The sequence below is a fragment of the Elephas maximus genome, chromosome 10 (genome assembly GCF_024166365.1).
Source record: "Elephas maximus indicus isolate mEleMax1 chromosome 10, mEleMax1 primary haplotype, whole genome shotgun sequence".
NCBI lineage: Eukaryota > Metazoa > Chordata > Mammalia > Proboscidea > Elephantidae > Elephas > Elephas maximus.
In genome coordinates, this window is record NC_064828.1 from 93,616,340 (window position 1) to 93,639,159 (window position 22,820).

Below are 22,820 nucleotides of genomic sequence, written 5' to 3' on the forward strand. Positions count from 1 at the left end.
TGCTAGTGAAGGAGAGAGAAAAGTTGAGGAAAAGAGGGGAAAATGGACACGTGATTATGACCTAAACACACAGACAATTGCTGACAAGCCAAACCAAGCTTCTCATTATTATAAGAAGACTATCTTATTTTTTCAACTATTAAAGCTACTGGAACTTTAAAATCAGTCTACTATAAATACTTCTAATGGAATGATAACATTTCAAATATTTGCAGATTTGTCTCACCATAATGTATACTCTAGGAGCCCTGGTGGAGCAGTGGTTAAACTGCTTGACTGCTAAACAAAAGGTTGGTGGTTTGAAACCACCAGCAGCTCTGTGGGACAAAGACGTGGCAGTCTGCTTCCATAGAGATTTACAGCCTTGAAAACCCTTTGGGACTGCTATGAGTTGGAACTGACTCCACAGCAGTAGGGTTGGTTTGGTTTAATACATACTCTAAGTGTAATACCTTATGGATCCTAAATACCAACCCAACCAAATGCAGACCATCACTTTTCTATGGTTTAAGTGATGAGTTGTGAGATAATAACAAATGATCTTGAGATCACTTTCGGCATATTTGATTTTATGAGCTATAAAATACTTCACCAGCTGAAGAGTCTACTAAGTGTATTAAATCAACTCCTTATAATGCCATCCAAAACCAAAAGACTTCATAATATTTGAGCACTAATATTATTACTGAACATTTTAATTTTTATGGTTTTACTTAGGATAATTACTTCAAATTAAAGCCATCTTGAGAAAACTGCCACTGTAAAAAATCTAGTCCATTTAATCAATTTTATTTTTCTTATGATGACTTTTTCATCTTTGTTCCTAGAGGGACCCTTAGAATAAGGCACTTAAGATTCTATTTCAAAGTAGTTTGTTAGTAAAGAGATTCAGTTTTTAATAAGGACTAATAAATATAAATAACAGTTATACACTTTTTTTTGTTTGTTGGTATGATTTTCAATTTCATGTGGCATATTATTAAAATTCAGATTAAATAAGAAATAACAAGACACCACGTAATGGTAATGATAACCTAACATTTGTGTGGTCCTAAATATTTTCACATGTATTTTCTCTATTTTTACAACAAACTGATAAACTAGATAACTACAGCCGTTTTGGGACCCCTGGTGGTACAGTAGTAAAGAGCTTGGCTGCTAACCAAAGGTCAGCAGTTCGAATCTATTGGCCACTCCTTGGAAACCCTATGGGACAGTCCTACTCTGTCCTATAGGGTTGCTATGAGTCAGAATCGACTCAATGGCAATAGGTTTTTTTGTTGTTCTTGTTTTTTATAGCCATTTTAAAGAGCTCTTGTGGCACAGGAGCCCTGGTAGTTTAGTGGTTAAGAGCTTGGCCGCTAACCAGAAGATTGGCAGTTTGAATCCACCAGATGCTCCTTGGAAACTCTATGAGGCAGTTCTACTCTGTTCTATAGGGTCACTATGAGTCAGAATCAACTCAGTGGCAACGGGTTTTGGGTTCTGGTGGTGCAGTGCTTAAGCACTTGGCTGCTAACCAAAAGGTCAGCAGTTCGAACCCACCAGTTCTGCAGGAGAAATATGTGACAGTCTGCTTCATTTAAGATTTACAGCCTTGGAAACCCTACAGGACAGTTCTACCCTGTCCTATAGGGTCGCTGTGAGTTGGAATCAACTTGATGGCAATACAGTTGGATAGCCATTTTTACTGAAGAAGGAAACAAATTAATGATCTGCTAAATGTTGTCAAAGTGGCATTTTGTACACTGAACCCTGATCCTTGAAGTCAAAAATTTAGTTTTTAGGCATAATTTTAGAAAGACCATTCAATTTATGCGCCAAATCCCGTATACAAGATACTTAAGGGCAAGTAAAATATATGTGAAGGAAACTAAACATTTCATTCACCTACAATCTCATCATACTTTCACTGAGACAGTCAGAGTACTCTCCAAATGACCCAGTTAAATTTAAGAGCTTATTTACTTGCTAGGGACTAGACGCTATCAATCAAAACCACTTGCTTACACAGCACTAAATATACTCTGTTAAGGTATTTTTCCTCATAGTCACAAAATAAAGACTTTATTCTTTATTAACCCTATTGTTTAAAGGTTTCTTATTTTGTTCTTAACAATAAAACAATAAAAAGAGAAAATAAAAACACTAATACTCCAAAATAGCCATTCTCACTATTTTATGTATTTTCTTAGTCTTTTTCCTGTGTAAAAATATGCATATTCAAAACTTGCATTATAGTCTCTATATATTTCTAAATAATACTTTTTTTCTTTTTACATAACAGCATGGAAATTTTTTTTTGAAAACATGACTTTTTGTGGCCGAATAATACTCTATCATATGGTGGTACCATGGTTTATTTTACTATTCCTCCAGTTTACATCATTTTTATTATTTAAAAATGATTATTTATAAAAGTTATATGACAGAGTGAGGAATAAAGCAGAGTAAGCAACAAAAACAGAGAAAAGAATAAAATCGCAACCCATAATTCTTGCCTAACAAGCTACTATTATTAGTTTTCCCATTCTGTCCTATTCTTTTTTCATCTGCCTATGATTACATTATAATTAAAGTACACATAATTTTCTATCTTGAGTTTGTTTCTATTTAACATTATGTTGTAAGCATTTTGCATCCACTGTGGCATGTTGGGTGGAAACTCCATACTTTACCTAACCATTACTTAATCCCAAACAATAAGTTGCCCCTCCCTTCTGCTTTTCTTTTAAAAATAAGCACTTTTCAATAAAATCGCAGTCATCTAGTTTTTACACCCGTACATTAAAAATATTATGTTCATGAGAGCAGATTTTGCAAGGAAGATTACTGAAAAAAGATTAGATGGCTTTTATCATTTTTCTGGACATTAGTAAAAAGTATCTAAAAAATATGGATGTTGAAAACTTGTACCTCAAAGTATAAATAGCATCCTGTGTCAGTTTCTTATGAGCCTGTCATTTTAGTAACTATGAAATATAAAAAATATATACAAGGTATTGATTACAGCTTCCCATAAATAAGTATATCTTGGCATCAGCAGTTCTGGGATAGCAGTGACCACTTAAATATGTCCACATTTTTGTTATTTTGTGTGTGTGGTTTTTTTTTGGGGGGGGGGGAGGTTATCAAAGATTGTATCCACATACCTTTTTGGTATAGGTTAGCTGATTTTCCCCTTTCAATCCTAGGTGCAGTTATAGAAATGCTTTCTGGAACTGCTTCCTTTGTGGAGTGCTCTGAAATCCACAACAGGAGACAGAAGTAATTCTGATACAAGGATAAAGAAAATGCCCCAACTTACCGTTTCTAATGCAATGACACGGTCCTGCAAAGAAAGCATAATATATAGTTATAAAACCAAAACTATTAAAACCACATTTCCAGTTTATTTAATTTTCAAGTTTTCTATTTATCCGGTTTAATAATAATTTATTAAAAATGTGAAAAATGAAAATTCCAACTCAGAGTTATCTCCATAATAAAAATATCACGAAAGGATCACTGTACCTTATCTCAGCTAGTGTTAGGACCACAAGATTTAATTTTGAGGTTTTATATATGGTTACTGAAAGGACCAGATCTTACCACTTCTGCACTGGGAAAATTATTTATCTACATAAGGACATATAAATATTAGATTTAAATATAGGAACCACAATAAGACAATAGTACCAACATACAAAAGGAAGTTTCCAAGATCTAAGTTTAACCAGGGGAAAAGAACATGTGGCTAAGATTAGAGCCTCAAAAGCCAATCGTCAGAATTCAGCACATGTACCAGCTCTCAGTTTGGTCTGCAGCGCAAAATGTGGTCTCACAGGGAGCTAAAAGTTCAGACATAAGAATAACTTCATCTAAAAAAAATTACTAAGTAAACCATTATTGAAAACAAGGCAAGGAAAAAAAAGAAAAAGAAAAGGCTAGGCCACATGCAGCCAATCCTGAACCCAGATGGGCCCTCACTACCTACAACACCTGAGAAGGTTTTACAGAAATGCTGGTTTTAAAAGGGGTCATTAATAATATTGCTTAATTTTTTTTTTAAAGGTAAGAAAATGCATTCTAAATAGTTATATTCTCAACTCTTTCCAGAGGTGGTGGTTACAACAGGAAGCCGTAACTAAATAAGAAAGGCTGTATTGGGGAGAGAAGAGAGTGAAGTTTCAAGAAAATGGAAAGCTATCATTTTTCAGAGAGCCAAGGCCACATTTCTCCTCTATTCTTGTTTTAAGAAGCTGGAGAAGTCTGAAATCGCAATTTCTTTTTTCCTCATTCAAATTTGTTAATCACTTGTCCTAACAGGGATGATGAGAAAAATGGTGCAGAGAGCTACCCAGCTCAGATCTCTTGTGGCCCTGCAGAGACTCCCAAAGACTCAAGACACTTAGGGGCAGAATGAAATCAGCCCTCACCTACATTCTCTCAGCCTTATCTACATCACTGAGGGTTCACATCTGCCTCTGGGGCTTCTGAAACCGGACCTCCAGCCCTTAGACCTGGTGACTGAGTCGAGCATTTCTACCTTTTAAACATTTGGCTATGTGGGCACGAATTAAAATGAGTATGTTAATGAAAAATCAGCCCAAAGCAGACTGCTTTTAGCAATATAATCTGTTCAACTGCATTCTGTTGGCATACTTGAGAAGACTTTGTCCTCGCCCCCATGATTTTCATAAAGTAACTGCTATTTTTTTGGCGACTTATGTATTATCTCATTTGAGCACTTCATAATAAATGCACATGGTGCCTCAAGGGGGCTTTGAGCTGTGGCTACTCAGCATTTTATTCACCATTCAGTTGTGCTTTATCATTCTTTGCAGACTGAACAGAACCACTCATTAGATGCCTTGTACAAGCAGAGACAGCCCTTGGGCAGTCTCACATTTATAGGAACCAGATTAGAAGGTTGAAAATATTTATAGCCCCTATTTGCACACAAAGTCTTCCCCATACTATTGGTTTATGTGCTGGTATTATTTAAGATAAAAAAGAAACAAAACAAAAAACAAACAAACCCAATGCCATCCAGTTTATCCTGACTCATACTGACCTACAGGACAGGGTGGAACTGCCCTCTAGGGTTTCCTAAACTGTAATCTTGTAGGGAAGCAGACTGCCACATCTTTCTCCCATGAAGAAGCTGGTGGATACGAATCACTAACCTTTTGGTTAGCAGCCAAGTGCTTAACCACTGTACCACCAGGGTGCCTTTTATTTAAGATTAGCATATTTTAAGAACACACACAGAGCTGGTTCAAAATAGGTGGCTGCATTAAATTCTGTTTGCCTTAATTCGTATCTTTGTGTTTGGCAATGATAAAATAATTTAACTATATGTTTTAGTGTTTTCAGTTTATTTAAATATGTGTTCCATGGTTTTTTGAGCCCTGGTGGTGCAGCAGTTAAGAGCTGGGCTTCTAACCAAAAGGTTTGGCAGTCTGAATCTACCAGCTGTTCCTTAGAAACCTTATGGGGCAGTTTTACTGTCCTATAGGGTCACTATGGAAACCCTGGTGGCATCGTAGTTAAGAGTTCAGCTGCTAACCAAAAGGTAGGCAGTTCAAATCCACCAGGCGCTCCTTCAAATTCTATAGGGCAGTTCTACTCTGTCCTGTAGGGTCGCTATGAGTCAGAATCGACTGGCGGCAACTGGTTTGGTTTATTTATTTTTCCATGATTTTATAAGATCCTAGACTATAAAATTATGGACCCAAATGATCAAAACAACTCCATTTTGTTCAAATAAAAAAAAAAATTTTTTTTTTTTAGATGTCAATAAACAATGCACTTGGATGCAATTTAAGTTTTTATTTATTTATAATCTACTTCATTCCAAAACAGTACTGAGGCTTTCAATGTAAAAAAAAAATTTTAAGGAAATTAGGGGAATAAGAAATTCAGTTTACTAACCTGAATTTCAGTAACTGAATCTGCCTATCTACAATAGCTGATAACAGATACCAGGAATTATTGCCAATTAGTGAGCTTTCTCGAAACTATAAAGGTTTTTTTTTTTTTCCTCCAAATCTTAATTGTAGGCTATAAATAAAAATAAACTACTCTCAATCCTTCTGAACTTTTTACTTGCTTTTAAAACTTAAAAAGTTTACTTTGAAAAATTTAAATGGTTGCAGTTTTTGCTTTTGGCACACAATATTGTAATACTGTATAAAAAAGAATTAAGCTAGTGTAACTTTTTTTTTCTCAAACAAATATTTACATACTTCCTATCATGCTCTTGTCATTAAAACAGAGCTAAGTTAAGCTAGTATTGTGGCACAGATGCAGTCCATGGGAAAAAGGCCAGTATATGTTCCACAATGCACATAAAATTACAGCGAAATAAACTGCATTTTTCTTCAGCTCTCCCATTCTCCCTAGGGCTGCAGTTTTTTTTTTTTTTTTTTTCTTTTTAATCTCCAATTTTCATTTCAACAGTTCATCTTCAAGCTCAGCCTGAAGGCTCAACACCTTCTCCCCACCCCCAACTCCGGTACCTGAAAAGAAAAGCAATGTTAGGAAATTGAAGGGGTGAAGGGGGTCAGGAGGTGGGAAGAGTGGAGAGGGAAGATAGCCATCAGAAGTAATGAAGAAACGGTCCCTACAATCATGCTACTTCAGGTGGTTGTAATAAATCAGTGGTTTGTATTTTTTATTTATGGACTTTGAAAGTATGATGATGAAAACTTGATCTTCTCCCTAGGAAAATGTACACTGCACACGATGCACACACACATACATACATAATTTTGCATATACTAGCAAATTAAGAGGATCACAGACTCTCAAAAACCCACCCATGGGCCTCTAAGTCTTTTTACTCCAAATAAGAACACCTGGAATAAGATGTAAAGAATATTATACAACCAAATTAGTCTATGAAACTAAATCTATTTCTTTTATGAAATATTTCTAGATAATTTACACCAATTACAAAGAAAGAAACAATTATGAATATAAGGGCCCAAGGCGCAGGTAAAAAATATAAAACTCTAAGCAGGCATGGAGGGTAAAATATAAATCTAAGGAGGAATTTTCTTCAAGTATTTTGTAAAGAGAAAGCTTACAGGGAAAAAATATTTTTGGTTGCTTTTTTTTTTTTGTAATCGAATAGTCCCTCTTCCACTGTACTTTCATTCTATCTAAGGTGGAGGGGAGGAGTCCAAGAAACAACTAAAATGTCAACAAATAATCATTTTGATGTTTACTCTTAAAGGTTATACATGTAGTCCACTGCATAGTAATTGAGTTACAATGGAGAGTACTGGTGCCCGTTCCTATCAATAACTAAATATTACACAAATTTCCATGTGAAAATTATGCTGCTTTAATTTATTCTGAACTTGACGGGTCAAGTTGGGAGAGACATATTTTGGAGAAGGTCTCTAGTGTATACACTATAAAAAGATGTATTTTAGCTTTTATGATAAAGTTAGTAACCTGCCTTCAGTTGTTTACATTCATTTGCTACTTGGTCACAGTGGGATCTACATTAGAATTCATGAATGGACCAAGGCATATTCATTAGCATCACTAAAGATGGGCAAATATTTGAAGGCCAAGTAAGGATATGAGTGCTAAATGGATTGTTGGTATCTGAATCCCTGATCACTAACACTTTATTTGATTCAACTGAGCCAATCAATTAGCTACATTGATCCATCCATCCCATCTAATAAAAAAAAAAAAAAATAGATGAACTGAAAGGCTTATAGGTCTAAATAATCAGGCTCTTTTGCCTCTGGTAAATACAGTTGAATAGTTCTAGTGATTTAATTCATCACAATAATGTGGCATTTTCCAAGAATGCTTTAAATATGTCCATCAGCATATGATAAAGAACAGTGCTGGCATAAAAATATAACAAGAGTCTCTATCCCTTCCAAGTCTAAGAAGCTTGAAGAGTATAGAACAATTCTGGTAACTTGTCTGGGACTGAAGGGCTATGATGGACATGTATTTTTCAAAAAGACAAATCAACACTGAGGACTCCTATCAGTGTTGGAAAAGCACAAAACCTCTCTTCTGGAGAAAAATCCACTTTGCTTCACCCAAAGAGAATACTGCCTGCCATTCTTCCTGTCAGCATTAACTGTTTAATCAGAACCCATTTCACTTGTTACCTCCTATATGAAGGCTGTAGAAGGAAATGCAAATATGTACTATTTTTTCTCTAGTCATTTTCCACATGCCAATCCATTGCATTTAACAAATTGTCAATTGTTAAATAATTAAATGATATAGCAATAATATCAAGTGTATTATTTTCCAAGCTTCAAGATATTAAAAAGAAAAAGAAATGGCCTTTATTAACCGTGACACATACACACACAAAAATCGGCATTACATATCATGATTTAAAATAAGTTAAAACAATATAAAGAGAAATGAAATTGCAAACAACCTCAACATTGCAATGCCCTCTCCCCCTCCAAAAAAACCTTTAAAATATAGTATAAATTGGCTTTGAAGATATCAAATACATCAATGGTCTATACATAAAATTGCACGTTATCTCCTAAAAGTCAAAGTTTTTCTGTATTTCAGAAAAAACTTTTGGATTGATGGTATAAAAGCAGCTTGCAGTGGTTTCCAAATCATCAGTGTTTAATTTAGCCATCATTTAGAGGCCTGCATTCAAGCTTCAGGAGACTGGTGGCACAGTGGTTAAGCACTCGGCTGCTAACTAAAAGGTCAGTGGTTTGAAGTCACCAACCACTCCAGGGGAGGAAGATATGGCAGTCTACCTCCGTAAAGATTTACAGCCTTGGAAACCTTATGGGGCACTTCTACTGTCCTATAGGGTTGCTATGAGTCAGAATAGACTCAATGGCAATGAGTTTGCTTTTCAATTATTCAACTTTGTTAACTCATCTCATAGCTGCTTACATGACCTTTTCAAATCATCTACTTCAGCGTCCAAATAACACAATGGGAACATTGAAAAGAACCATGGCAAGCTATCATGATTTTGCCTAAAAAGCTACCAGTTAAAAAAAAATTTTTTTTACTTATTAAGAAACACCAGTTTAAAGGGAGGTATCGTGTCCTAGAAAAAGACACCATTTTTGTAAAGTACAGGGTCATCAAAAGCAGAGAAACCTTCAATGAGCTGGATTAACATAACAGCCACAACAATGGACTCAAACATACCAACCATCATGAAGATGGGCACAATGTTGAAGAACTGGGCAACGTTTTTTTCTGTTACACATAAGGTCACCATGGGTCAGAACTTACTCAATGGCAACTAACAACAACAAAAACATCATGTCTCAGCCTAGGGGGAGTACTCAGTAATGTTCTATGTTACCAGCTTTTCACTCCGGGTGGAGCACATTTCTAATAGAACCAGAAGCAGAAATGATCACAGGATTTACGAACAATGTAAAAGTATGTGTTCTTCATTTCTGATCTCTTCTCTCATCCACGGCCATTGTCACAATAGAGACTCAAGGCAGCCAGCTATTCTTCTATAACTTTTGTCTGTTATAGTCTCATGTTGGTGTTTTTGTTTGTTATGAGGCCATTACTGATCACTACACTTCACAGTCTGACACTGTGCGGGAAAGGCTGAGGTTGCACTTACACTGAAGTGGGATCTGCATGGGTTTGTGGGGTGGGGAGTGCATGTGGCTTGGAGGAGGAAGATGAAGTGAAAGAAACGGAAGTGGACCTCTGTTGGTTTGTTTCAACAGATTTCACAGTGGAAAATGCAGCCTGAGAAGTGAGATAGGGGTTTTCCTTAAAGTTCCCATGAACACTTCCAGACAGCTGAATGAATCTACTAACAAAAAATCTCATATTTACCCTTTATATTTCAGATCATAAAGCAAAGCAGCGGGGTTTCTTTTTCCCCCTCTTTAAAATGAAGAGTCACTTTAACGTTCCTTCTTCAAAGCACAAATGTAATTTGGTGTGTAGGTGTGTGCCTACAGGATACAACTACAAACAAGCAGAATGGTCTTTGTCCTGGAACTACTCAGTTCCAATGACACTGCTGGTAACAGGTAACAAAGGTGCTTGTTTGGTGAATGACATCTGAACTGGGGGACAACTAAAAATTATTTGCAGATACAATAAAAGAAATGGCGGTGGTTGGGGCAACGCAAATGACAACCCGTATAATTTCCAAGATTGACTGTCCCCAAAAAGAGATGCTTAGAGAACAGCAGGAAGAAAAGTTGAGCAGTAGGGGGAAAAACCAACAACCCAGAAACCAACACACCATATTTTTTTCCCCGAGGATTTACATTTAAAAAAATAAAGTACATGTCTCCAGTTGTGAGGTTAGTCATGTATCAGCTGAATATGCTCTGAACTCGTAGGCAAATCATGGTGCAATGGTGACTATGGCATAACTCATGAGCAGGTTTGTGTCATACAGAGTTTGTGGAAAACAACAGGGTATGTTTTCACTTTCAGGCATACAAAGGGGTGTGTATCTGTCACCAAACTTAGCTAGTCTAATGAAGCTCCCTAAGGCTGACATCTCCATGGTTTCCCTGAAGGGCGCATGTCTCCTGGGCTTCCAGGTGAAGAATGTTCAAAAGTAAACGCATATAATCATTGAACCCATCTTCCCAAGTTCCTTCCTCCTGAATATTTGAATTACAGAACTTGATTGTGACTATCATGCATGTCATATGGTTGAGTCATGAACTGGCACAAGCGAATTGTCCACCTTGGGAATTAAACTGCTTACCTTTGAGCAGTTCCAGTCATCCACGTCCTAATTTACATGTAGAGTATTTTACTCAATATTCCTCAGGACCTAAAGCACAGGCACGCTACCTTGGAGTCTCTCTCAGCCTTCATTCCCACATGCCTTCTCTGTACAGTTACCTCTTACCACTTTATATTGAAGAGAGAGGCTGCTGATAAGGATAATCAAAACATGAGCTGGTAGTTTTAAAATAAAATATTTGACTGAAATGTTAGGTTTTTCCTACTTCCTAATTTGGTTTGACTTAATTTAAAACTATTATTAATCTCTATTTTCCAATACAGACGCGCAGGAAAGAAGGGAAAGGTGGCTGAAGGATTTAAAACTAACCTCAGATAATCTGCATGCTATTAATCAATGGTGCACTGTTATTACACTCCAAGATAATTTAAGATAAAAACCCAACGACTTAGTTTTAACTCCTGGGATGCATAGCTGAAGGCTGACTTATCTTGAATGCCCTAAAATAAAGCCGATGTATTTTGCCTATTAAGTTCAATATCCTAAATATTCCTACCTATGAAATACTTAACTGCTTTTTCTTCAAATTGAGCTTCACTCTGATTTTTCACTGCAGTATGACTAGCATCCTCCCAAGGTGGAATTTTAAACAGTAGCTTCGGCTGTTCAAGAGAGATGTGAGTAAAGAAAAAAAAAGTTGGAAAGCTCTTTTTATCTCAAAGAAATGGGAAAGCACTATAATACTAATAGCTCTACAAAATAACACCAATAGGGCTATAATTTCAAACAAAATTTTAAATTTCTATATATAGAGAAAATAGTATCATCATAGTACTTTTAAAATGTTCTCCCAACCCCCCCGCAAATAATTTCAGACCCAATTTAAAGTCACAATTTCAGGGAAATGATTACTTGAAAGTTAAAACATTTATTTTACTCTGCAGGACCGTAAAGAGTAGTGATTTAATTCAGTGTATCTTCAATTGTGTTTCTTTCAAAATCATCACTGAAAGTCACTAATCCTAAATTCCACAATAAGTGGTTGTTTGACAGACACACCTGGCAATTTTAGTTGTTAACGAAAGTTACTCTTCCTACTCACATCCTTACCTGCGGGTAACAAAAAGCTGATACTGTGTGATTTTTTAGGAGCGCAGGAAGCCTGACTGCTCAAAACTATACTTTCATTTGCCAAAGTATTTAAAATTCTACCAACAGTGACTTATTCTTTGAGGGAGAACTCAGAAATTTATTCTTTGACTCATACCACGCAGTTCACCTTTCAAAATGCAAATATTCCTGAGATAGACATTCATTAAACTAATTCATTCTTAGATAAGGGTCAGCAAAATAGGGCAGTGGTACATATCGGCCTCCTGCCTGTTTTTACATACCACAAGCTAAGAATGGCTTTTACATTTTTAATTGGTTGAAAAAAAATCAAAGTAAGAATAATATTTCATGGTATGTAAAAATGATTCAAATTTCAGTGTTTATAAAGTTTTATTGGAATGCAGCTTCACTCATCAGTTTATGTATTGTCTATGCTGTCCTAAAATAGCAGAATTGAGTAACTGCAAGATAGCATGTGGCCTGCAAAACCAAAGTATTTAGAATCTAGCCCTTTACAGGAAGTTTGGCAATCCTTGGTCTAAGGTGTTGGTATCATATAATAATTGCTTCCTGCCTCACAGAGGTGACCCTGTAGCAAACCCTGTAAGTTTCTGGAAGGAGAGGTTAAGGTGAAACACACAGACCAAAGACACAAAAAACAGAATAGAAATTGTACAATATTTACCCAACTTTAAAGCAAAAATTTACAGTTGTATACATATACATAGAAATACTCAGAATATAAACTATTCCTCAGGCCATGTAAGTTTCTTCTTTTGTCTATTTCTTTTATCCATCCTTTCTTCTTTCTTTCAATGTTTTTCCTTGCTTCTTTATTTCTCCTGCCTTCCTCATTCCTACTCATTTACTCATTTAATTAAATCATCAATTTATTTATTCACATTTATTGGGCCAGGCACTGGCCCAAGATGTTGGATATTGGGCACACAGCATTTTTTCTGCCTTCATGGAGCTTACATTCCAAAGGAGAAGATAAAGGGGGAAATGAAGAAGATACTCAAGGACTGTGATTGGGGTGAAGGTGGGGGTTTACTTTAGACAGACGGGTCAGTTTAAGTCCCTACGAAGAGGTGATATTTGAGCTGAAACTTGAGTGGAAAGGATCTAGCAATTGAAAGAGCCATAGGAAAAACATTACAGAGGGAGGGAGTAGCAACTGCAAAGGCCCTGGGGCAGGAAAGGGTTTGCTGAATATCAGGAACAAGGGGGACAATGGTATGGCTATAAATTTAAACATTACTTTAAATTACCAGTATCAATAATAACAAACATTATTTACTGAAAGCTTATTAGCACCAAAACTGTACTGAGTACTTTTCACATATGTTCTCATTTTATGTTCAGAAAAATTCCCAAAAGGTGGATATTATTAATTTCATTCAGGTAAAGTCAAAGGAACAGCCCCAAAGAAATGATGTGTATTGAAGTCCACACTGATTAAATGGTGGGACTTGAACTGTTTTTGAAGGTCAGGTCTACCCTGACCTTCAAAAATAAATTAAAGGTTACATTAAAAAAAAATGTATATATATATATATATTTATATATATATATCTCCTTTAATAGCTCTGCAAAATGGAACTAATGGAAACACCTAGCCTGACATTGCAGCTTTATGAGCAAATAATAAATGCCTTTTCATTACGATCATGGCTATTTTGTGTATGTGCATGGTGGGGGCTGGTGGAATCCACTGGAAGATTGTTCTGGAGCCTCTTCCTCAAAATTACACATGCTAGGACAGCATTCTCATTTTTAACAGCTGTCAGGTACAGGTGTAACAAAACTGTAGCCCAATTAAATTTAATATTCAAACAAAAGTTGTTATTTGTACACATTTTCACATTTATTTCACTAGATGATAAAAATGATTATCATTTTGCCATACGCTTTTCTTAAGTTGCAACTCCTTTCTACTTCTTCTGGGCCTGACATCAGGCCAGCTGAAGCACACACAATCAATACCACTGGGGAAATATCAGAGGAGAGGATAATAGAAAGAAAAACCTAAACTTTAATTAGTTTGTGATATTGTGCAGCTCAATGGCAACTCTTTTGTGCTGGTCCCCCAATTCTTTTGGCTCTGGGCTGCAGGGGTTTAGATCCATTCCTGTGTCTGTAAATGGTCTTTCTCTCCCATTCTGTTTCATCGGTGACATATTTATTAGCTCTTTTTTTAAACAATGAGATGAGAACTAGAGACATCAATTATAACCAGAATATAGTAAAGGCCCAAAGTCTCTTACAGGTAGTTAATACTTCTCTACTTCATTTTAAGAGGAAATACAGAAATAGTGGTAAGAAACTAACAGACATTCCAAAAAAAAAAAAAAAAAAAGTCTGTTGCTGTCTAGTCAATTCTGACTCATAATGACCCTACAGGACAGAGTAGAACTGCCGCATAAGGGTTTCCAAGGAGCAGATGGTGGATTTGAACTGCTGACCTTTTGGTTAAGAGCACAGCTCTTAACCACTGTGCCACTAGGGCTCCTTAATACACATTAAATGTTATTTATTAACAAGGTAATACGCCTTCACACTTTAAAAAATAAACATTAACAAATTAAATTTATAATAGTGAGTGTAATGCAGAGATACTCTGGAAAAGGACTGAACTTTAGAACCAATGTTTTAAAATAATCACTGATTATGATGAAAAGACAAAGATACACGAATAGATGCTTATTAGCCATTTTCCCAGCTCATTTTAGTTTTATCACTTTTTATACAATTTAAAATTTATGGAAACTTTTTCAATGTTGTCTTTAGTTTTGCCAGAATATTTTGAACTTGGTTTAAAACTGAAATGGAAGAAGCCCGGGGAGGGCTTTAATAACAACTTTCTTCAGTCTGTTTATTTAAAACATGATGAATAAGCAAAACGAAAAGGTGCAGAATGGAAAAAGAAAAATGATACCTTTGCCTTCCTAGAAATTTTTGAGATTTCTGGATTGCACATCATCTTCCACTAAGAATTAAAATCTTCCTTACATGTGTGTAGCCAAATATATACACATAAACTCACTGTCCCAGCTGCCATGTGTATGTAAGCTTAATGTTTATGGGTTCATGAGTAGTTCTAGTTATTGAAAGGGAGTAAGAAGCTTAACTATTATTAAGTCCCCACTGTTGCCTGGCTGAAAATCCTGGTGGCGTAGTGGCTAAGAGCTACAGCTGCTAATCAAAAGGTCAGCAGTTTGAATCCACCAGGCGCTCCCTGGAAACTCAACGAGGCAGTTCTGTTCTGTCCTATAAGGTCACTATGAGTCAGAATAGACTCGATGGTAACAGGTTTGGTTTTTGGTTATTTATTCCCTGGTTTATTTAACGTATTCTCTAAAAATCACATAGTTTCCTATAGTCTTTTTTTTTTTTTAAGGAGATGGGGTTAGTATTTTACCACACTTAAGAGCAATAAGGGTTAGGGTTGTTAAGAGTAATAGGGAGCCTTGATGACGCGGAGGTTAAAAGCTCAGCTGGTATCAAAAGGTTGGCAGTTTGAATCCACCAGTCCCTCTTTGGAAACCCTATGCGGCAGTTCTACTTTGTCCTAAAGGGTTGCTATGGGTCGGAATTGACTCGATGGCAACAAGTTTGAGTAATATGTTTGCTAATGCATCATTTTCATAGAAAAAAAATGGAAGAAATTAAAGAAAAAATATATTAAGGCCAAGAACCCCCCCACCCCCCAACAAAGTGTATGAATTCCATTCTCGGTAGGCTCATGAAGTATTTAAGTACAGTGGTAAGGAAACTAGGCAGATGTGAATTCAAGTACTAGCCCTGCCACTTACTGACTGAACAAACCATGAGCCTTAGCTCCTTTATATGTAAAATAAGATTTGCAGTATCTGCCTTCAGAGGGTTGTTGTAACGCATAAACCCCAAAACCCATTACCATCCAGTGGATTCCAACTCATAGTAACCCTGTAGGACAGAGCAGAACTGCCCCATATGGTTTCCAAGGACTGCCTGGTGGATTCGAACTACCGACCTTTTGGTTAGCAGCTGTAGCTCTTAATCACCACACCACCCAGGTTTCCATTGTAAGGAATAAATGTGGTTATATATTTGGAGATCTTAGCACAGTGTGTGACACAAAAAAATTAGTAGATATCAGTATCATCATCAGGTCACAGTGTAATTTCTTTTTCCCTTTTTGATGCATAGGTCGTCGTTACCCACTGGTGCTGATTTAGCACAATCATGACAGGAGTTAACAAGTGCTAAATATGTATTTGTTAATATCTTCAAAGACAGTATTAGTGAGTTTTCAAGATCCCAGGTTGGGGAAATCGTCTGTAGTGTTTCTTTATATTGTGGGAAAAAAACATCCAGATCCAGAGACTGGGGAGAGATAGCCCTAGAAGGAGAACTACAGTTTCTTCATTACCATCCTATTAATATTTAGAACCTCAGAGATTTGCTTTATGAGTCAATGGAAATTTGTTTCAGCCAAAAATGTATTAATGCTGAGAACTGGTTTCCAAATCTGTTGCACACTTTAATCATTACTTAGAATACTGCTTTTCACAGCTGTCATTATTATCAGGAGATGGAGGAGAAAATGGAGAAATAAGATTATTTGCCCAAAGTTTGGGACATATCTAGGGCTGTGGCCTGAGAATAAGCAGATACACATTTTGGACAATGGTCTTGAAGTGATCACTTAAACTCTGCAACTCATATGAAATGTCCCCAAATTCTAAGCTGACAGCTGACTCAAGTACATGGCAAAAAAGTCCAGACAGTCTCCACACTGTGAAACATCATATTGTGCTATGATAGTTTTTCATTTTTCACAAGAAAACATAAGCTGTTATTTCTATCAGACCCAATGCCCGTGGGGCAAGAGCTTGGGCTTCCACATGGGCGCCACAGGATGTTTTCTGGAAGAGTTGCTTGTCAACTGAAAAGGAAATGTGGGGTATGAAGATACATAAAATAGTCCTTCCCCTCCTCCCTTCCCAATTTGCAAACTCTGTAAAACAACCTGGTTCTTTTCCACGACCAAGTTTTTCGTAAATTTTCTGCAACAGGATAAAATTTGGGCTTTTGAAAGCTCACGTTGGAAAGACTGCATTTTTTTAAACATTTCCAAACAATAAATGGCGTTTCTGTTTCTTAGAAGCATGTCAGGACTCAAGGAAATTGCTGAGTCCTGAAGACTTGTGCTTTTCATCCTGCTGGATAAACAGAAACAGTCATGATTTTATATTTCTTTTATTCTCAAAAGAAAATGACCTAGTCAATCAACTACCATACTTTCAGACACAAGAATATTTCACTCTCATGGTGTTCTATTTTCAAGTTTTATTCTGTCATAAATTTGGAACTAAAATTAAGTTGCAAACTTTAGGTAAAGCAGGGTGGTAAAATTTAACGGTTACTAAAATTTCAAGTGGAATCCATTTTACTAAGCTTGGTTCCTTGCTCTCCTGAGGCCTTTTGACATAGTAAATTGAACTGTGCAAATCTAATTGGCTGAGACCCTGTTTGACCCTAATACAGACTGCTAGTGTTTCATCTCTGTTGAGACGTCACACTAAATTTAAGGTTTGATAAGCCTCTTCACCTTTTGAGAAAATAGAGATTTTAATGAGTCATTACCAGTAAGTCACCCAGTCCTGAAGTGCCAAAGTGTTGCCTTTGCCCAACTCCTACCTGTCTCCCATACTTACCTATGTTTTGTTTTATTTATGTCATTGGTTAGAATATCTCTATCATGTATCAGAAGAAGAGATGGAGGTACATAGTGATTTGCCTAAGATCTGAGGAATACAACCAGGGAAGAACAAGTAGGTGTACAATATATTTTGGTTTCCAAAATTAAAGAAGCTCCATTATCGCTCACATGAGTCATTCTAGGCATGAAGAAGATACTGCATTACTTTCTAGTTAAATAAAGCCTTAAATAGTCAATCCTAATTTATCACTTTATTAAAATTGAGACTGCCAAAAACGTACCTTAGTATCTTCAAAGGCAAATTAGAATTTGTGGGAAGATTTAAGAATTGCTTTAACCAACCCTTCAGTTCATTTGGAAAGCCAGGGTTGGAGAAGAGCATCCCATTTCACCCTAATGCCCCCTACTATGTAACCTGGGACTCTTAGCTGCCCTACCCCTGCATTTTTACCTACAATCTCTAAGATCGCCAAAATATTCTGTGGTTTGAAAGGACAGATTATGGGCATTCTACAGTATGGCAGACATGATTGACCGCAAAACCACTGACATTGACTGTTCAATTCGTCTGTCACTAGCTCAATTTCCTGGTTGTTTATCAGGAGAGCTGGTCATTGACTGGGATCAAGGAGATGTTAACTTACTATCTTGTCAGCCTCTGCCAGCACAATTTATTTGGCCATGTCATTCAAATTTTTGCCCAGTTAATCTTCAACAATGTGTCTACCCACTCTAACACTGGGATTTTTCTCTAAATTATGATACCCCTATCGTAGTATTTAAGGAGCCTTGGTAGTGCAATGGTTCAGTGCTCAGCTGCTAACCAAAAGGATGGTGGATTGAATCCACCAAGTGGCTCCAAGGGAAAAAAGGCCTGGCGATCTGCTCCCATAAAGATTATGGCCTAGGAAACGCTATGGGGCAGTTCTACTCTGTCCTCCAGGGTCACTATGAGTTGGAATAGACTCAATAGAACAGAACAGCAACAACACATTAATATTTACTAGGATTGTTCCAAAAGAACCTCCAAATTCAATAGTTCTGCCTTTTTTTTTTTTCCTCCATAACACTTTGCTGCTATAGGGACTTTATTCCATAAATAGCTCAAATAAAACAATGGTTGGGGAAAAATATTTTCTTCTCCTTTACCTAAACAGTATTCAGATGACTAAACAAAATCACACACTTTTCTTGCCCAAAACATTTCTTAAAAAATAAATATCAAACTTTTCAAATGAAATGTTCCAGAGCATTTTTAAAAGCCAATATTGGAGAAATTAAATGTAGTATGGGTTTTCTGAAAAACAGCATGACAATAATGCCACCGAATATTAATGCTTGGAAAGTGGAATGTTTGAAGTATAAATCAAGGAAACTTGGAAGTTGTTAAAAATGAAGCTCAAAGCTTGCAGACTGATATCCTAGGAATTAGTGAGCTGAAACGGACTGGCATTGGCCATTCTGAATCTGACAATCATACAGTCTACTATGCCAGGAATGACAAATTGAAGAACAGCATCACTGTCATTGTCAAAATTAACATTTCAAGATCTATTCCAAAATACAACGTTGTCAGTGACAGGATAATATACATACCCCTCAAGGAAGACCAGTTAATACTACTGTTATTCAAATTTACACCAAAACCAGAAACCAAACCCATTGCCATCTAGTCAATTCCGACTCATAGCGACTCTACAGGACAGAGTAGAACTGCCCCACAGGGTTTCCAAGGAGCGCCTGGCGGATTTGAACTGCTGACCTTTGGGTTAGCAACCAAAGCACTTAACTACTATGCCACCAGGGTTTCCCAACATCAACCAATAAAACCAAAGATTAAGAAACTGAAGATTCTATGAACTTCTGCAGCCTAAAACTGATCAAACATGCATTCAAGATGCACTGATAATTACTGGTGACTGGAAATGAAAGTTGGAAACAAAGAGGAAGGATCCATAGTCAAAAGATATGGCCTTGGTGATAGAAATGTTGGTGGAGATAGCATGACAGAATTTTGCAAGACCAATGACTTATTCATTGGAAATATCTTTCTTCAACAACATAAATGGTAACATACATGTTGACCTCACAAGATGAAATACACAGGAATCAAATGGACTACATCTGTCAAAAGAGACGATGGAAAAGCACAGTATTATCAGTCAGAACAAGGCCTGGGGTCAACTACGGAACAAACCATCAATTGCTTATGTGCAAGTTCGTGTTGAAGCTGAAGAAAATTAAAACAAGTCCACAAGAGTCAAAATATGATCTTGAGTACGTCCCACCTGAATTTTTAGCGATCATCTCTAGATTTGATGCGTTGAACACTAGTGACCAAAGACCAGATGAGTTGTAGGATGACATTGAGGACGTGATAATGAGGAAAGCAAAAACTCATTAAAAAGACAGGTAAGAAATAAAAGATCAAAATGGATGTCAGAAGAGATTCTGAAACTTGCTTTTGAATGTAGAATAGCTAAAGTGAATGGAAGAAATGACCATGTTTAGCTAATCAGAAAATTTCAAGGGGCAGCTCGAGAAGACAAAGTAAAATATTATAATGACACATGCAAAGACCTGGAATTAGAAAACCAAAAAGGAAGAACACATTTCTCAAGCTGAAAGAACCAAAGAAGAAATTCAATCCTTAAGTTGCAATACTGAAGGATTCTCTGGGCAAAATATTGAACAATACAGGAAATATCAAAAGAAGATGAAAGGAATACATAAAGTCACTCTAACAAAAAGAATTGGTCGACATTCAGCCATTTCAGGAGGTAGCATATGATCAAGAATCAATGGTACCGAAGGAAGAGGTTCAAGCTGCACTGAAGGCATTGGCAAAAAACAAGGCTCCAGGAATTGACGGAAAACCAACTGAAATGTTTCAACAAATGGATGCAGTGTTGGAAGTGCTCACTCATCTGCCAAGAAATTTGGAGCACATCTACCTGGCCAGCTGAATGGAAGAGATAGATATTTCTGCCTATTCCAAAGAAAGGTGATCCAGCAGAATGTGGAAATTATAGAACAATATCATTAATATTGCACATAAGTAAAATTTTGCTGAAAAGTATTTAAAAGCGGATACAGCAGTACATCGACAGGGAACTGCCAGAAATTCAAGCTGGATTCACAAGAGGATGGGGAAATAGGGATATCCTTGCTGATGCTGGATGGATCTTGGCTGAAAGCAGAGAATACCATAAAAATGTTAACTGTGTTTCATTGACTATGAAAAGGCATTCAACTGTGTGGATCATAACAAACTATGGATAACATTGGGAAGAATGGGAATCCCAGAACACTTAACTGTGCTCATGAGGAACTTGTACATAGATCAAGAGGCAGTTGTTTAAACAGAACAAGGGAATATTGAGTGGTTTAAAATCAGGAAAGGTGTGGGGCAGGATTGAATCCTTGCACCATACTTACTCAATCTGTTTGCTGAGCAAATAATCCCAGAAGCTGTACTATATGAAGAACACCATATCAGGATTGGAGGAAGACTCATAACCTGTGATACGCAGATGACATAACCTTACTTGCTGAAAGTGAAGAGGACTTGAAGCACTTACTGATGAAGATCAAAGCCTAACGTCTTCAGTATGGATTACATTTTATCATAAAGAAAACAGAAATCCTCACAACTGGACCAATAAGCAACATCATGATAAACAGAGAAAATACTGAAGTTGTCAAGGATTTTATTTTACTTGGATCCTCAATCAACAGCCATTGAAGCAGCAGTCAAGAAATCAGAAGACAGTTTTTACACTGGGAACATCTGCTGCAAAAGACCCTCTTTAAAGTGGTAAAAACAAAGGTGTCACTTTGAGGACTAAGGTGTGCCTGGCCCAAGCCCTGGTGTTTTCAATTGCCTCATATGCATGTGAAAGCTGGACAATGAATAAGGAAGACTAAAGAATTGATGCATTTGAATTATGGTGTTGGTGAAGAATATTGAGTGTACCATTGACTGCCAGAAGAACAAACAGGTCTGTCTTGGAAGCAGTACAGCCAGAATACTCCTTACCAGTGAGCATGAGGAGACTTCATCTCACAGACTTCAGGACATCATGCTTGGTAAGGAAGAAGGCTAGCAAAAAAGAGGAAGACCCTCAACAAGATAGATTGACACAGTGGCTGCAACAATGGGCTCAAGCATAGCAATGATTGTGAGGATGGCGCACGACAGGGTAGTGTTTTGTTCTGTTGTACACAGGGTCGCTACGAATCAGAACCGATTTCATGATACCTAACAACAACAACAATATCTTTTAATGATATCTTTTAGAGCATAGTCTCTGGAATGTCTCTGGAAAAATATATTACTCTTTTTAAAAACATAAACCTATTTTTACTCAAATAAATGAAGGACTCAGTTCATCTCTAATCAAAGAACGTATTTGGAAATGCTTATGAAAACTTTTAAATTATCAGCCCGGCACCTAAAATGTTCTCTTTTCCCTCATGAAAATGAGATTGATATTTATATGGATCCATGTAATCAGTTTCATTACTGCTACATTGTGCATTTTTTCACTTCTTTATTATATTTCATACTTATCCAAAAACCTTTCCACATAATCTGACCAAAATCTGAATTTAAGTTTCACCGTTACCCGAGAAAGTGAGGACGGAAGGAGAGATGAGCTCCGTGAGGGCAGGGATATTGTTTGGTTTACTGCTTTATCCCCAGCATGCAGCATAATGCCTGGCACACAGTAGGTACAAATAAATGTTCTGTGTGTGTAGAATTACTATTTATTGAGTACCTGCCAAACACCAAGATTTTCATATTTCTTATCTTAGTGAATCCTCCCAACAGTCCTATGAAGTATTATTCTGTTCCCCAATAGCTGTGTTTGCTCCTTCAAAATGACCTACAGATGGCCTACGAGAAGAAGAAATAGGAATAGGAAAAATCATGTTCAAAATCATCTAGTTTTTATCTCATTTCAAATAATAACAAAAAGAGAGAGACATAAAAAAAAAAAAAAAAAAAAAAACACATAAGAGGCGGGGCAAATGACTTTTCCAGAAACTCTCTTTGGTAATTTCCAGAGTTTTCATAACTAAGCATGATAGTGATCCTTTTGGTGTAGTTTGTATTCTGGGGCTCACAGAGCACCAGGGGGAAGGCAGATAGCCAATAAAAGGTGGATCAGGTAGTTTGGTATTTAAAGAAATGAAAACAAACTCCAGCAGCAGCAACTGCCACCATCAGCTATCAGAAGCAAGCTGTCAGAGGCACTGAATGCTTTTCAGCTAAATTGAGGAAAAATGGATTTCCTTTTGTGT

General features: G+C 36.7%; 1 protein-coding gene across 5 annotated transcripts in view; it reads right to left on the reverse strand.

Moving 5' to 3' along the window:
- CEP128 (centrosomal protein 128) overlaps window positions 1-22,820 on the reverse strand; it is a 523,299-nt gene that overhangs the window by 76,798 nt on the left and 423,681 nt on the right. For 3 of the 5 annotated variants that reach the window (XM_049899763.1, XM_049899764.1, XM_049899760.1), the window contains 2 exons: window positions 11,266-11,355; window positions 3,308-3,331 (listed from right to left, as the gene is read on the reverse strand). In XM_049899763.1, coding sequence (XP_049755720.1) covers window positions 3,308-3,331; window positions 11,266-11,355 — 114 coding nt within the window. Of the gene's footprint in view, window positions 1-3,307; window positions 3,332-11,265; window positions 11,356-21,230; window positions 22,414-22,820 lie in introns of those variants that run through there. The other 2 variants (XM_049899762.1, XM_049899768.1) reach the window with 2 other exon arrangements.